This window comes from Barbus barbus (assembly GCF_936440315.1).
Source record: "Barbus barbus genome assembly, chromosome: 12".
NCBI classification, from domain to species: Eukaryota; Metazoa; Chordata; class Actinopteri; order Cypriniformes; family Cyprinidae; genus Barbus; species Barbus barbus.
The window spans coordinates 27,537,168-27,555,221 of NC_136740.1; the positions used below are offsets into that span (position 1 = coordinate 27,537,168).

Consider the following 18,054-nt stretch of genomic DNA (forward strand, 5'->3'; position numbering starts at 1 on the left):
CTGATGCAAAATTTATGATAACAATTAAAGTTTTCATTTTTTAAACATGAAATAATTAACTTTAAAAAGCATGTGTTATAATTATGTATAAACAATGATATGGTGATGAGTCGGTGACATTAAAACATGCTGAATAATTCCTCTTTGGTCCTCCAGATGGAGCTCCTCATACAGTAAAAAGTCTAAAAGCTATCACACAAAAAATAACTTGAGCAACACTAACATTTAAAAGCAGAACCACAAATGTGCTTGTATTTGATTAGGCATTCATGTTTTTCTAAAACTTTCAACTTTCATCTTCAACTTTCTGGTGTCCTACCATGAGATTGCTTACAATTATGGTCTAAAAGCTGTGAATGCGTTTAGCTCTGACAAAAGATATTATGTGTTTTATTTAAAATGATTTTCTATGGGAGGAAAACGTTTAACGTGCAATTTAACGCATTGCGTCCTTTTAATATCACTTAATGCATTTCATAATGCACGTTCATATCTGCTGGTCTGTATGTCAACAAGACTTATAGGCGAATTAATTGTCTTTATCATCTTAGTGAAAGACCCTTTAGTCCATTAGTATTATTATATTATTATTAAATTTAGTCCATTATGCCACAAGCGTTTTGCTGTATGGGAGGACAAGTGGAAGGCCGTCTGCTTGCCTTGTAGTAACTGTTACATTTAATAATAACTATACATCGAATTTAATCTTTTAATTGCACTTAATGGCCCGGTTTCATAGACAGGGCTTAGCCTAAGCCAGGATTAGGCCTTAGTTCAATTAAGACATTTAAGTACTTTTTATAAACGTGTCTTAGAAAAAACATTACTGGTGTACATCTTGAGACAAAACAAAGGCACTGATTTATTTTAAGATCAGTCAATGCAAGTTTCTTTCAGTTGAAACAGCTCAGACTTACATTTTAGTCTAGGACTAGGGTTAAGCCTTGTCTGTGAAACCGGGGGAATGTATCTTAATACATTAAGCCATATTAAGTGTTTATGGTTTTCTAGAAACTTTGCGTATTGCGTTCATTTTCTGCTGTTCTGTAGCCACAGATTTGCAGGTCTTGTCTTTTTCACCTACAGATGACTTGCAGGACCCTGTTCGTTATTGCACTAAATTAGTTTTAATCGATTAAGCACCACAGCGTCTTGGCAAAGCACACGATTCGTGACGAATGCAAGTGCCGACGCAGGTAGCGGAAAGTGCAAGTGGCAAGTGACATTGTAATTTAGTTTCTTTTTTCTTATCTTCACCACCTGGCTACTGTTGTAAAATGTTGAGCGATTCAAACTAAAAATAATCAATAAATAGAACAAAATATAAAATTAAAAAGCAAGTGACGTCACTCGCGGAAGCGCAAGTGTCTGAGCGTGCAAGTACTGAGAGTGCAAGTCTGAGAGTGCAAGTCTGAGCGTGCAAGTACTGAGAGTGCAAGTACTGAGCGTGCAAGTCTGAGCGTGCAAGTACTGAGAGTGCAAGTACTGAGAGTGCAAGTCTGAGCGTCAAAGTACTGAGAGTGCAAGTACTGAGAGTGCAAATCTGAGCGTACAAGTACTGAGAGTGCAAGTCTGAGCGTACAAGTACTGAGAGTGCAAATCTGAGCGTACAAGTACTGAGAGTGCAAGTCTGAGCGTCAAAGCACTGAGAGTGCAAGTACTGAGAGTGCAAGTCTGAGCGTGCAAGTACTGAGAGTGCAAGTACTGAGAGTGCAAGTCTGAGCGTCAAAGTACTGAGAGTGCAAGTACTGAGAGTGCAAAGTACTGAGAGTGCAAATCTGAGCGTACAAGTACTGAGAGTGCAAGTCTGAGCGTCAAAGCACTGAGAGTGCAAGTACTGAGAGTGCAAGTCTGAGCGTCAAAGTACTGAGAGTGCAAGTACTGAGAGTGCAAGTCTGAGCGTCAAAGTACTGAGAGTGCAAAGTACTGAGAGTGCAAATCTGAGCGTACAAGTACTGAGAGTGCAAGTACTGAGAGTGCAAGTCTGAGCGTCAAAGTACTGAGAGCGCAAGTACTGAGAGTGCAAAGTACTGAGAGTGCAAATCTGAGCGTACAAGTACTGAGAGTGCAAATACTGAGAGTGCAAGTCTGAGCGTCAAAGTACTGAGAGTGAAAGTACTGAGAGTGAAAGTACTGAGAGTGCAAGTCTGAGCGTCAAAGTACTGAGAGTGCAAGTCTGAACGTGCAAGTACTGAGAGTGCAAGTACTGAGAGTGCAAGTCTGAGCGTCAAAGTACTGAGAGTGAAAGTACTGAGAGTGCAAGTCTGAGCGTCAAAGTACTGAGAGTGCAAGTACTGAGAGTGCAAAGTACTGAGAGTGCAAAGTACTGAGAGTGCAAGTCTGAGCGTGCAAGTACTGAGAGTGCAAGTCTGAGCGTCAAAGTACTGAGAGTGAAGGTACTGAGAGTGCAAGTCTGCAGCCAGACCTTATTGGGGAATACTAAGAAAGATTGGTATTTTACATATCTGTGTGTTTATTTTTTTATTTCATTCAAATGCCGCGAAACAAAACACATTTCTGAACTTGAATGCTGACAGGCATCAGTAAGAAGTAATAAGAAGCCAATTCAAAAATAAGAAAATACATAACATCAGTTGTTTAAAGATGAATCTAAGAGTAAAAATGTATACCTGACTTCAGAAAAATACATAGTATGGAACATGAAATACACTCCACACTACGGGCTGATCTGGCTACAGAATCGCAATGACTGATTTGCAACTTTCCCTTAAATACTACCAAAACAAAAGGACCATAAACATTTATTCTCGGCCCCCCACAGATTAGTAGACACCTACATTTCACTGCTGGTTATACTCTGTATAATTGTGTATGTGACAAATAAAACTCTTGAATCTTGATTACATCTCTGTATGGAGAATGAGAAGCCTCTGTAGGAGCTGTTCCCGCGCCCCAAATGGTCACACCTGATGTAGAGCAATGTTTATCAGATTTTGAAAGGAGACCGCCCATAACAGAAGTACAGAATTCACTCAAGTTCTCAATATTTCTCATAATGTAAGTGACTACTGTGAAATTGAGACCAGTTTACCAATCGCACGGAGACCTTTAAAATGATACCAAACATGAAAGGAAAAAAACAACATTGAACACTTGTGGCATATGGATATTCTTGCTTTTTGGGGAAGAAGAGTGAGGGAGGAGGGGCAGAGAAGGGGGAGGAAGGGGGTTGTAAATGATCAAGGAGATAAGTTTGGTCAGGGTGGTGTTGTTTGTTCTCTATGGAGATTTCGTCTCCAGATTAGTTTTATGGTTGTATTTCATGGCATCTGTGAATTCCTGAGTTTTGGCTTCATGAGGAGTTAATTTCATAAAGGAAAAAATTTCACTCCCTACAGGGACACTTCATTTCCATCGATATCGTCGACCTGATTGCACAGACACTATTTAAACTGAACTGAGCTGGACGTTGACATCACTGAATTCAATAATGAAATGCCTTTAACTGAAAATTGAGTGTTTAATCTTGTCATTTTACATTATTGACACACAATTTTCCTTACGTTACTAACTACAATTTTTGTTATGTAATTTGGATTCAGTAATGGATCACAATTTGTAAGTAGGTAATCTACCCAGCTATGTGTATCTGCGCCCAACGATGCCTGTCTGTCACAGCGATACACATTAAGCGTCTTCGTATGGTGTAAATATGTTAGTTACAAAAGGAGAGAAAATTATGTCAAAAATAAATTGCATTATTGGTTTAAATCACTGAAAGCGACTAAAGACCTAGGTTTCCCGTCTTTTTACAAATTTTTACCTATGTTTGCACATTGGGATCAAATGGAAATATATACCTTGAATCAGTCAATGAACTTAAACTCAAAATGAAACTTTTTAATTATATTTCAGCTAGTTGCCAGTGCAGCATTTCTTATTTAAATGTATTTTATGTACTAAAATAACTAAAACTAAAATTTAAATAAGCAGAAATAAAAACCCATGGTTTAAAAAGGTAAGAAGAAGAAGAAGAAAAAGAATATGTTGATGATGAATTAGAATATAAAACTATCTAAACTAGAATAAAAACATGAGAAAATGAAATGTAAGTGTATCATGGAAAATGGCAAAAGTTAAAATATGACATCTGACATTTGTTATTGATTATTCCAAATTTTATGTAATATAAAGACAAGCAGAAAAACATATAAACTGATGATACATAAAGCTTTCATTGTTTTAAAACATAAAATAATTAAAAAGCATGTGTATTCAATGATATGGTGATGAGTCGGTGACATTAAACATGCTGAATTATTCCTCACTGGTCCTCCAGATGGAGCTCCTCAATCAGTAAAAAGTCTAAAAGCTATCACACAAAAAATAACTTGAGCAACACTAACATTTAAAAGCAGAACTGCAAATGTGCTTGTATTTGAAACAAGGTGTTCCTGTTTGCACAAGCCAACTTCAACTTTCTGGTGTCCTGCATGAAATTGCTTACAATTATGGTCTTAAGCCGTGAATGCGTACAGCTAAAATAACGGCAAAAATGATGTAGCCTACAAAAATCAAACAGAAGGTTAGGCCAACAGCAACACTGATATGGTTGATGATGCGTGCCATTCTGGAGTTTCTGCTGGCTATTTGCTGGTGTCCAAACATGTTAGCATCTCGAGTCTGTAAAAAAAAAAAAAAAAGAAAAATTAATACTAATGTTACCTATAGCACCTTTCTTAAATAGCATGCACAAAAATTAAATTCACGGGTCACATATAAAATCACTAAGAAAACATTATACAAGAAGGAACACTAACAGTGTAAAACTATAGAAAGCAAATGGAAATGAGAAAATCAAACATATCTTTAAAGACTGTTTTCTAAGAATGTTTTTTTTCTTACACACTAAACCAGAAAGCTCCACTTCCTTGTTTATACTCTGAAGGCTGTTACAGAGAGGTTTTTATTATAAACAAAAACTTTTTTTTTTTTCAGGCTGCTGACAGTATTTTCTGATTTATAGAGTGATAAAAAGAGAAACGAAATCACTTTTGCGTAAAACACAACACAACAAAAACAAAACAACAACTGTATGTCAAACAAGATTTTTCATTTATTCAATGTTCAAATTTCTGTTCTGGAAATGTATGCAAATTGTATATTTAATTAGATAATTCCTCATTTTCATATTTCAAAATTTCATAAAATATATTTCATGAAATTTCTAATACAAAACAGCTGCATTAATGTACTTTGATTAATCTGCTGGGAAGTGGGGGGATATCTATTTGGTTAAATTTAGCTCTTATATTTACACTTCATTTCGATAGTCCACTTTAGACATTCTACAAACTATAAGTAACTTCGTAACTTCATGTCAACTAATTCTCATTAATTAACAACTACATATCTACTAACTCTCAGAGTAGACTGTTAGGGTAGGTTTAGGGTAAGTAGAATAAGTTGACATATACTTGCTAAGTTTCTCATAGTCAGTATGTTATTGCGTTGTGGACCCATCAAAATAAAGTGTTAGAAGATATTAAGCAGACAGTCTACTAATACTCTAATGATTGCTAGTTGACATGTAGTTGCAAAGTTACTTACTGTTAATAGAATGTCTAAAGTGGACTATCAAAATAAAGTGTTACCAACTTTTTAAATCAGTTTCACAGTCATTCTAGTCATACAATGACTTGTAATAAAGCAAATGACTTCTGTTTCTACCCCACCTTCCCTACAAGCATCTGTTCTGTGTCATCAGTTTGAATATTAGAAATGTATTATCCAATCAGTAACAGTCAACTGAAAAGAAAATATGCTTTATGCAAACACCTTTTCATAGATGTAAGTATTTAAAGGTTAAAGGTGCCATAGAATGCATTGATACAATATTTTAAATTATGATATCTACATAGAAGGTATGTGGCTTAGGTATGGGCAAAATTTTTCCAGAAACAGTTTTACATGTCGATTTACAACCCTAAGAGTTCTCCCCAGAATGAAACGGCCTGTTATTGGCTTATTTGGAAGGGTCATGAATAATAATGTTGAGCTCTGCTCTTATTGGCTGCTTATTAGTGCAGCTCATTTCAGTAGCTTACATGAAGAAAATGCAATACTTTCTTGCTCAGTTATATCATTGGGTAATTATACTGTAAATAAAATGCGGGGCATCAGGGAGCTGCTATTAATATGCTGGGCATTGAAACTGTTTTCAAATGCACGATTGCATTTTACTTTTTTTTATACTATGTGTGGCAAAATGTACTTACCACACATTTTACAAGATTAGATGTTTGTCAGTGGTGCTCAGGATCTGTAAATCATTCGCCATCACCCTCAGGCATCTCTCCTTACTCTGTTTATGTGGTAAGTGAAATCTTATGTACTGCAACAGGCTACAGCTAGCAAGGAGCTAACCATGTCCCTTCAGTGGTTCGCGTTATTTTATTAGAACGCGTCATTTGTTTTTCGTTCCTTTATGAATACAGACACCAACCCTGCAATTCACATCCCCTGCACAGCCTGGAATATAACATTTATTTAAATGATCTGCCATTTTCACTGTTGTCCTCGCTCGTATTTCTTAACAATACCTGCAGAACTTCTGATGGTTCGGCTGGCCTAGAACATGGGCGGGTATATGCAAATGTTGGGGGCGTAACTATTAGTGATCCCGACTCTTACGTAACAGTCTGTGTTATGTTCTGATTCGCCTATTTTTCAGTGGTCTTTTTTTATTCACGAGATTTACATAAGAACAATGGTGTTTGAGGCTCACTGTATGTCATTTCCATGTACAGAACTCTTATTATTCAACTATGCCAAGGTAAAGACAGTTTTCCACCTTTAAATCCCATTTCAGCAAATGGAAGAATGAATGGAGGTATTTGCGGCTACTTTTCATTAGGGGTGACCAGTGCACAAAGTAACGCACAAACTAATTCACTTTTTGTTCTGTGGTGCCACACCTCTTTCTCTATAAACGAAAGTTACGGGAAGCCACAAAACTGGATTTCTGAGTTTCACAAATATACAGAGACACACCTGTCATACTCTACATGCAGTACATAATCTGAGCAAGTTAAGAATAATCAAAATCTTGAATGAGCACGCATCTTTAGATGTAACCCAGTCAGCATGTGACTAACCTTTAATGCTGAAATGTGGTTGAAATACTGTCAGTTGTTATTTTTTATCATTAAAAACATTGGAACAATGTTTATTGGAAATGCATGAGGGTAAAAAATATGAACATATAAATCCTATGTTACAAATCAACGTTAAATCTGTGAAAAATTACAATCAAAATATCAACATCAATCCATGATTTTAAATCACCAGTAAATAAGTGATCCTGAGTGGGTGTGCAATCCAGGTGTGCATACCCAAAAAGACTCGAGGCTGTAATTGCTGCCAAAGGTGCTTCAACTGAATACTTATGTTAATGTGATATTTCAGTTTTTTCTTTTTAATAAACTTAAATTTAAATTCTAAAATTCTGGTTTCACTTTGTCATTATGAGGTAGATTAATGAAAAAAAGAAAAGAATTTAAACAATTGTAGTATCAGACTGCAACATAGCAAAATTTAAAAATGCGAAAGGAGTCTGAATACTTTCTGAATGCACGGTAAAATATACTGTATACAAAAGACAGGTATGTACAGTAAATGTTAAATGAAGTAAGACAAGTATATTGTAAGTCGCTTTGGATAAAAGTGTCTGCCAAATGACTAAATGTAAATGTAAGTATATGAACTAATACTTACTGTGAGGGAGTAAACAAGGGCAGCCGATCCCAGAGGCATACAGCAGCACAGCAGGGTAAAGATGGAGTAGCCCAGGTAATCGGGCAGTGGATTGGCCAGTGGAGTGAACACTTCAGCCGTAGGCTGCATAGTGACCACATTCTGCAGGCCAGATACCGCTGGAGCTCTGTATTGCTGGGAACTGCTGGGAAAGTTGTGAGAGGGAGATAATCCAGCTTCGGAGTATTCTGGAGGGTCCAGCTTCAGTGAAAGCAAAGGCTGCCCTCTTTCTGGATTCTGAGATGAATTCCACTCTGTTGGAGACTTTCTTGAATCCATGTTTCCCTTGATTGTAGTTACAGTGTCTGTCTCTAGTCAGTGAAAATTAATCTATTGCATTTGTGCACATTCCTCTTAAAGGGGAATGGTAGGTTGGGTTGTTTTGTAAGGGGAGGAGTGACAAGATTTTGGCATAGATTTAACTTTCTGTAAATTCTCCAGCTTGCAAGTTCCACCTGGTAGAATCAACATGCATCTTGACGAGTGCAGGACAATTATGTTTCATACACATCGACTCATTCTTCCATAACACAAAGGTTGTCACCCAGCAAGCATGCTGTCATTCAATGACCTAATTAAAATGTCCTCAGAAAATAACAATGACACCTAGAAAATTCATTGCAAGTATATATTATGTGGTCCAAGTTTACATTACAGTACAAAATTATTCACTATAAAATTATTGATGGCTTTGCCTTTTGAATATGATAATAAAATTGAAAGACTAACACCTATGTGTTCAGATAGCCAACATCTAATAGTTTTGAAAGTATTTTATTTTATGTTGCCAGTTAACAAAATAAATCAATTGACACAGAATCAGGTTTTAGTTTTTCTAATTTATTTTGGTAGTTTAACTCAATCTGTTGTTTAGATTTTCTTAGTTGTGATCTTAGGCGATTTTTACTCAATGGTTCAACAAATAACAGGTGATAATTCAATATCAACTAACATCAAAAATAATACTCAGATTCACCACACGGGGTCACTATAACTGTGCTTAAACTCCAAACGGAGGTTTCACCAGAATAATCAAAATGTAATTACAGAAAAAGTCAAAGTGTCAATTTTTACAGATGCACAATTATTCCTGATGTTAGGGCACACTTTTAGGGTAAAACAATACTCTTTAGGATTACACAAACACGGTAGTGGCAACCCTGTAAGGTGCAGGAAATGGTCCTTAAGGTGAAAACTGTGGACCTTTATTTTATTTTAAAGGTACAAAATCAGTTCTGACAGCAAAGGGTACAAATAATTGTACTTTTAACAAGCTTAAGGTATGTTAGATTATATCATGCTCTCTGCCAAATATTTCTCTGAGTTTGTCTGTTTGTGTTCTTTCTTTTTTGCATATAGTCTAATAACAGGATGCATCTGGGAATAATTTTTATGTTATTCTTATATGACGCACACAGGCCTATGTAATGCATATCCTATTGGATGAGAAGGGTGAGCCTGGTCTCATGAAAATGCGTATAAATAGTACGCCAAATACAAAGAGAAAATTGTGCTATATGCAGACTTTGGCGTGCTTAGGCTATGATACGTGTTTGATGTGCATATAACACGCAGTGTGTTGGCGTGCATTTATTATGCAGTTTTCGCGTTCATATGATCCGCATCTCGCCCACACCCTTGATCCTACCCATTAAGCATCATATGGACACCTTCTGCTTATAAATAGTCACTTTCTGTGTATAAATCGTACGCCAAATGGAAATGCTATTGATACATAATTTCATGAGATGGGGTTAGAGGGGTACCCCCTCACAATGTATCCAATCTGTTGATATGAATCCTTAAATCTGAGGAGAGTTATTACTTTTATGGGTTTTATTATAATAGGAGTGGTTTAATTGTTGTTTTAATATATCAGCATCTGTGTTAGAATCATAAAAATCATTCAAAAAATTGAACTACCACGTTCAAGATCCAGAAAGGTAGTAAGGACATCGTTAAAATAGTCCATGTGAAATCAGTGGCTCAACCGTAATTTTATGAAGCTACGAGAAATTATACTTTTGGTGCACAAAAAAATAACGACTTTATTCAACAATTTCTTCTCTTCCAATCTGCCTCCGCTGCCATTCACGAGAGTACCACGATGCACATGTGTGATGTTGCTGATGCAGGAGCCGGTGTTCTAATTTAGAACACGCAGATGCTGTGCCTTGTTTACAAGCAGAAACTACATTTTCAGTATGGTATTACTGTAAAAATGTAGCAAATTGCTGTCTTATTCAGAAAAGTGGATTCTAGCCATCATAAATACTAACTGAAGTTTCCTCCTCTCAGCAGTCCATGTCTATACTCACAACTTTACATGTGTTTTAAAAGAACATCTTCATCTCTGATTTAAAAATAAAAATGTTTGTGTTTGTGCTTTCTGATTTAATTATTTGACAACACTCTCATTTCTGTTTAAGTTGGCTGATCTCTGGAAACTGTCTTTGTAGTATTTTTGGTTGTTGTGCTTTTCTGATGACTCCATATAAAGTGGCCGGTACTGTAGGTAATAACTCAAATCATATCATCATTTATTTGTTTATTAATTTATCCTCACATTGTTGAATTGTTTGGGTGTTTCTTTAAAGATATTCAATCTTTAAGACACATTACACATGTACTGTATGTATATGGGTTGTACAATCCTCTCAGATGAACTGCCAGACTCACCAGTTCCTGCATGATAAATGTGGCAGACTGTGTATAGCCTTTTCTCACCTCAGCTGGAATAATTCAGTGTACACAGCCAAATCCCCAGTGTCAAATAAACACTGCCGGGTGTCTATATGTGTCCACACAACAGAGTGTTAAAAGTAACATTGAAGCAGTGTTAAAGTTAATTAAGAGATTTTAATTAATGAGGCAATTAAGAGTGATGATTGACCATTATTGAAGACACCTGATGTTAACAAGCAGAATCACCAAAGAAGAAAATCACAATTTGTCAAGTCACCATTATAGTGGTCAGTGTTTACTTTATAATTAAGTTATAGCAGCCAAACAATATGCAGTATTAAAACGTCAAGGGTCAAGAGCCCAACTAAAGTTAACACTGACCACTATAATGGTCAGACATTACTAGACATAACTGGGAGCCATCAGAAACCTGTTGTATCTATCCAGGAAAAAAACTAAAGGCTGGAATACACTACACGACTTAAAATCTGAACAGATTTTTACCAGGCATCATATATTTACCGACTTTGTAAATAGTCACAGAGGAAAACTGGCCATCATACACTACACGACCGAGGATCATACACTACTAGACTTTAAATTCATTCCGATCTCAACAAACTCACACAATAATGTGCGCATTGTTGCTAGGAGACGCGTGACAAATTAAAAATGTGTTTTAAAATCTGCTGAAAATATCAAACATGTTTGATCTCCTCCGTCTGGATGGAATCAAGGTCTGAAGCTAAAAAAAATCAAAGGCTGTGAGCATCATACACTATGCGATTTTCTATGAAATTAGTCAACAATTTGACCTTTAGGAACAAGCATCAACTTCTCCAGAATGTAAATCGGTGCAAAGATCGTGTAGTGTATTCCAGCCTTAAGAGACTATAGATAAGTTGATATCCATTTAATAAGAGGCTTCATAATGAGGCTAGTTTCTGTTCATCCCCATGAATTCAATGTTTATTGGTTTGTTTTGTTATTTGATTTTTGAATAATTTTTGACTGATTTGTTTTTTTACTTTGTACCTTCAAATAATTTTTTTTTCAATTTTCAATTATTCTTTAAAAAGGTTGTTTAAAATAAACATGATGTGAGCTTAATGGGAACAAGGGTGTGCTTAAAGGGTACAAAAATGTACCCATTAAGCACAGCCAGACTTTTTGCATTTAATGATGTACATCTTAATTGAAATGCTTTTTTCATTTAAAATTTAATTTAAATGTTTTTTGTGAGAGAATAATATTTTATTTTAACATAACTTTTTGTACTGAAACCAATATCTTGTGCACTAAAAAATGTCTCAATGTAGATTTTGTTGAGCTTAATAGGTACGTTACCCTATTTCTTGTTATCCTTTTAAATTAGTATTTAACCTTGGAATGATCTCAAAGTAAAAAGAGGTGCTAAAGTCTGATTTTGTAGTGGCTGTGCTTTAAATTAAATTATTCTAATCTTAATTCAAGTGATGAAGGCTTAAAGTCTGACAGCAATCAGTTTTGAGTACTACTGTAAGTTTAAGGCCTGCTTTAAAAGTTTAACAGTTAAAAACATTTGTTAAAATTTAGAAAAGTGATCAAAAAGTACAACCCGAATTCCGGAAATGTTGGGACGGTTTTTAAATTTGAATAAAATGAAAACTAAAAGACTTTCAAATCACATGAGCCAATATTTTATTCACAATAGAACATAGAGAACATAACAAATGTTTAAACAAGAAATTTTACACTTTTATTGACTAAATGAGCTCATTTCAAATTTGATGCCTGGTACAGGTCTCAAAAATGTTGGCACGGGGTAAACAAAGGGCTGAAAAAGCAATACATTTTTAAAAGATTCAGCTGGGAGAACATCTAGCAACTAATTAAGTTAACTGACATCAGGTCTGTATGTAACCGGTTCTACTCCACCCGCTCCGAGCGGGCGCTCTAACGAGGAGGTTAAAGGCCACGGCCTCTAGCGTCAGTCGCCAGAGCGCCTCTTTTTGAGATCAGGGGAGTGAGGTTTACACGCACCAGCACTTACTTGCCTACGTCTGTTACATGTACAGGCCCGGCACCGGGACGCATGACTTAGAGGGGCTTTTATATTTCTTGGGGGGGCCGAATTGGGGCTTGGGGGGGTAACACTTTACAATAACACTTTGCATTATTTGGGTAACACTTTACAATGATTAACTAACATGTTCATACACTTTAATACATTAACTAACATTAACTAATGGAACCTTATTGTAAAATGTTACAATTGTTTGTTATTAAAGCATATACATTCACAAAAACACTTGAATTAAACAGAAAAGCAAGCAGGTGCATGATTTGGCATGGCAGCCAATATAATTAATTCATAACCGTTAACTATAACTTTAACTATAACTCCTTAACTAAATCATACGTTTGGACCAGGCTCGATTGCAGAATCACATCACTTCTGAAATTATTATCTTTATCTATATAGTGTAGTAGTAGCCTACGCGGTCGCTTGTCAAGCATGAAAAACACAAGTTTTATTTAAATTCGAGATCGAGATGAATGAGTGCCCCCTTTGGCACCGGGCCTGTAACATAAATATATATTATGTATACAGCATGCAAAGAGCGCTCCCTTTAAATTTATTAAAAACTGTCACTCATTCATCTCGATCTCATCTCGATCTTACAAAGTTCTGTTTTAACCAATGAATGTGACCACACAATGAAACTTTTTTTTAAATGAAGTTACAAGCATGATAGAACTCGCTGGACAAAAAGCGGTGAGTGCGAGGATCCCAACCTAAACACCTCTGCTTGGCCATTGCGTTGTAGAAATCAACAAACATGTCTGTGATTGGCTACTTTGCCCCCCTCTGCGAAAATGCATTGTAAAATCATTTGACGCTTTCCAAAGCAGAAGGGCAGATACACTGGATTGTCTGCCAAATCTATTTTGTTTTGCTATTATTACTAAGAAAACAGATTCTAGACCAGGAGTTATGGGCAGGTTTTCCATCTAAAAGCAATCAGTTAGGCTATTTTACACTATGAGTTAGACTATTATACACACAAAACTAAAGTCCGGCCGTCCCCCTAAGTCCGGAGGGGAGAGGGGGGCACAGGGATGTTCGTGGTGGGGCAAAGCCCCCCCGGCCCCCCTTTGGCACCGGGCCTGGGTCTGTAACATAAAAGGGATATCTTAGAGAGGTACATCTCAAAAGCAAACAATTGTGTGTTTGTGTGTTACAATTGTGTGTTGTGCAAAAAGAGTCAAAGGCTGAGAAGTAGTGCATTTTGCAGATTTGGCATGTGGTTCTGGTGTGACAAGTACGGTTTTGTGTGTAAGCAGTTGAAAAAAACTGTAATATAAGAATATAATTTATAACATTGTTGTATTGAATTGGTATCAACTTAAGTGGTAGGCTACGTTTGTAGTACAGTGCTAATGATTTACATAGAGGCACTGCTTAGTCAATGGTTTCTTGCTAAATATTCTCACTGAGAGGTGAGGATGAAATCCTATCCTGTGTGTAGCCTTGACTTGAAAATATGTTGTTAAATTTACAAGCAATTTCTGAGTAAAAATAGTTTTCCTAGTTTTTTTCTTTCAGTGAAATTATTTATACTGCAGTAAAACAGTAATAATAACTTATATAACGTTAAGATTGTTTTCCCTTAAAACTCAGTTGTTGTTCAGGGTGTCTCCAGTGTCACACCTTTATCTATACAACTGGCAATCATTTACAGGAAACATGAAAACTGCAACAACGCCTGCCGTACACATTTGATCAGTTCTAGGGAAGTTACAAGAACGATCTTGTCATTTTTATAATGCCTACATATTTGTGTGACCACAAATACAGTTCAGTTTCAGTTTTAAACAACCTATCTGACAGTCAACTGAATCTCCTTTTATCTAGTAATTAAAATTATAAATTGTATAAGTACATGTTCACTAGAATTATTTGGGCAGTAATGCATGTGATCAACATTTGGGATTTAAAAAAATGCAATATCCTTTTAAGGTAATAGATCAACCAAATACAAACATTTTGATGAGTGATTAATATACCTAATATAAATGTCAGTGCAGAATGATCCATCCATTCATTCTCCAAGCCATCCAAACCGCAATGCAGAAAAATTTAATTCTGGACCAACCATTGATAGAGGCTCAATAGAAATCTTTAAAAACATAATGATCAACACAAAAACTGCTATGGAAAAGAACTGATTGATAGAAAAAAAGTCGAAAATAATTAATTAGGAATCATTTTTCCCTATTTTTTTTTTCTGTGACCGTTATAAAAAACAACACCTGTAATCATTAACTTTTGATGATTACCATATTAAATTCTACAAACATATTAAGCAATTTTATGCTTAATGCTTATATAAATGTTAAAGAAATTAAATAAAATGTAATTAAACTAATATACTTACAGAGATGGAGTAAATCAGTGCAGCAGTGCCCAGAGGTCAGCAGCAGCAGTACAGCATGGAGAAGATGGAGTGGGACAGGTAATTTGGCACTGGATCAGCCAGTGGAGCGGCGGTCACAAAAACTGCAGGCTGCACAGTGACCATAGGCTGTCCTGGATACAGCCCCTGGATGTAGGGGCCTTGGAGGACTGGATGGATTGGAACGGAAGGAGGATAAGGCTGGTATGCTGGTAGTGCTGCTGCAGGCATCCCTGATTTATCAGATGAATTGTTGGCTTCTGGAGGCTGATTGGAAGACTGGCTGGGATCCATTCTTCTGTTTATTGGATTTTGATTGTAATTTCTTTTGCCTTGTGATCTGCAGCAACGTATGTAACACTGTACTCTGGTTCAGTCTTTTATGTGCTGATGAAAGTAGCCAGCAAATGGGAGCTGAGTTGTAGGTTGTATGAGAGGAGTGACAAGAACTTTATATAGCGTGACTGCAGGCACCAACTTGTAGTTTACTGTTTACTTACGTATTACTGATGAAATACATTAAATATCAGGTGGGTCAAGAAAATGATTCCACCACACCCGAGCATTGTTTTGGGAACCTTTGGGAATCTTCCTCTTTTTAATCTTTTTCCTTGTTCCTCTTACCAGCTTTGCATTTATTTATTACATAATGGGTTATAAACTTAACCTTCCTGTATTTAAGTACAGTAAAAAAGTGCTCTTAATTAATTGAAAATCAACTGCTTAAAGAATGAAATGTTTTTGGCATTTTGAATTCATACAGAAAATTAAATAATTTGCCTGCATACATAATTACATGAAAACAGAGATGAACCAGATTAAACATAGCAAATCATTCCTCAGTAGGCCTTTGGATGAACTCATAATAATTGATCATTACACTTAAAATCATAACACCAAATGTGTTTGTTAAATAATATTTTTGTCTGTATTAAATAACACCTTCTTAATATCGCTCACGATTGTAAGAATAAGAATTAGAAAGACATACGTATTTTTGAAGACATACGTATCAATGATCTAAAAAAAGTTTTTGATAATTTAAGATAGAAATATGATGATTTTTAACATTTATGACTGTTATAGCACGACCTATTGTTGGGTTGGAAGAGTTCACACAAGTATAGGCTTTTTAAATAATGTCAAATATTTAAAGAACAACTTGATTGACAGCAGTGGTTCAGGAAAAGTTGCTCAGAATGAGTAGATTGATCATACGATGTGAAGATCCAGTGCATGCGTGAATATATTCAATTCAGGATTATTTGTATAGTGCTTTTCACGATACAAACACAAAGCAGCTTCACAGAAAATTTAGTAGTTTTGTGTGTTGGTTCAGGGTTGGCATCATCTGAGGTCCTCTGAGGGGTGAGCAAACGGGTGTTCGGTCATCTCAGATCTTTGTAAGGGTTGGATCCATATAACCATATAAAAATTGGGATGATATTTCTATTAAGTTTGAGTTTAATTATATTGGGGTTTAGTGGTACACAATGTAATATAATTAAATTGTTTGGCGGGGCTTAGTCCGTTTGTACTTCTGACACTTCTGACACATTACTCATGGTATATTTATGTTGTTAATAAATGTTACGGTTATGGGTAAGCCCTGCCTCTCATTTATTTCCTTCCTCTTGAGGTCTTACCTACATTTTTGATACATTTGTCATGGTAGTAGTCCATTTTGACAGGTTTTTCTCTGCCTTACGCAATGTGCCATGTTGTATCTGACTATGAAGGTGATCCTGAGGAAGGTACTATTTTCAGGACAGTGGCATTCCTCTAAGTTTTAATAAATAAAGTAAGTTGTTATTTGAATTATAAAGAAAGAAAGTGGGTAAGGAGATTCTAGGTCTAATTCTAGTTGAGAAGCATTTTCTGGCCCTTCTATTTGTACGCCTAATATGTTGAAAACATGTATTGTTTCTTCACATTCAGTTAGGAATTACATGAATCACGTAGATGATATCATATTTTCAATTCAAAATGGCAACATTTGGGAAAACGTCATAGTTTGCCTCATTTTATATTACTGTAGTTCGTTTAACATTTCTCTCCTAAAACAGTTATTAAACATTTTGCTGCTTCAATCTTAACCCTCTATCTTTAAAGGGTTAGTTCACTCAAAAAATGAAAATTAGCCCATGATTTACTCACCCTCAAGGCATCCTAGGTGTATATGAGTTTCTTCTTTCAGACGAAAGAACTGGGCAGGTGTTTTCGTTCAGCAGGCCAAAAGAAGTCCAATAAAGCACATTCATCCATAAACAGTGCTACACAATGCTCTGGTGCAGTGTTACTCATTGCGCGGCTCGCGAGCCTCATGCGGCTCGCCAAGCTTTATTTTGTGGCTCGCATGGCAGTAAATAATATGATGATATGATCATGCAGTCAATATAGATATTTCACAAAAACATTAAAAACAAGCAGGGCTATAACATAACCCATTAAAATACTCACACCATGTCTAAACCGGACGCGAGTTGCGCGATCCGACAAAAGACAATATAACCCATCAGAGTACGTGAGCGGAGTGGAGTGAGAGCGGAGCGGTGTAATTTTGAATGGAGAGAGGAACGGATTTTTTAAAAGTCGGAGCGTTGTTTTCACTCGTTCCAAGAGCTCTCCACCACCGCTCCAGCACGAGTACAATTCATGCCAACTACCTGTAATATAACTGCATATTTAGCAAGAATTCACGTTAAACATATTTAGCTAGCTTGATAGAGATGGATAACTCAAATAAAAAAGAATGTGAAGGCTCTGATGACGTGAGCGGGAAGTTATAGTTATTTTCATCAGAAACAAAATTGGCACTGCAAAAAGCAGCAGGTATACCTTTTAATGCTGATTTTAGCTTGGCATGTGGTAGGAAGCTGGAGCGGAGTGATTATTAAATGCTCGGAGCACGGAGAGGAAATCGTTGGCGCTCCACTTCGCTCACATATTCTGGAACCCATTGATGTTGTCTACACTGATGCCTCGTTCTATTTATGACTAACTGTACTGGCACTATGTTCAAATGATTTGCTATGGTTGCTTTTTCGCGTCAAGTGTTGACAGACTTTTAGCGCAGCGGGGCGCGGCACGACAACTGTCTGGTCTGGTGTAAACACGGCCAGACAGTGCTCTATTACAAATAATTTATATTTTA

General features: G+C 36.2%; 1 protein-coding gene across 1 annotated transcript; it reads right to left on the reverse strand.

The window, feature by feature from the left end:
• Positions 1 to 4,126: 4,126 nt before the first annotated feature.
• Positions 4,127 to 8,132, reverse strand: LOC306878239 (dispanin subfamily A member 2b-like). The gene is made up of 2 exons (XM_079430456.1): positions 7,738 to 8,132; positions 4,127 to 4,644 (listed from the first exon to the last, which is right to left on the reverse strand). Exons 1-2 carry the CDS (start codon positions 8,053 to 8,055, stop codon positions 4,471 to 4,473), a joined length of 492 nt encoding a protein of 163 aa, XP_079286582.1. The 5' UTR covers positions 8,056 to 8,132; the 3' UTR covers positions 4,127 to 4,470.
• Between the last annotated feature and the right edge of the window lie 9,922 nt (positions 8,133 to 18,054).

Excerpts from the sequence above, each read along its gene's own strand:
- LOC306878239 (XM_079430456.1), bottom strand. The coding sequence starts at position 8,055 with ATGGATTCAAGAAAGTCTCCAACAGAGTGGAATTCATCTCAGAATCCA. Across the intron at positions 4,645-7,737 it reads CCCTTGTTTACTCCCTCACA|ACTCGAGATGCTAACATGTT; the intron begins GTAAGTATTAGT and ends TTTTTTTTACAG.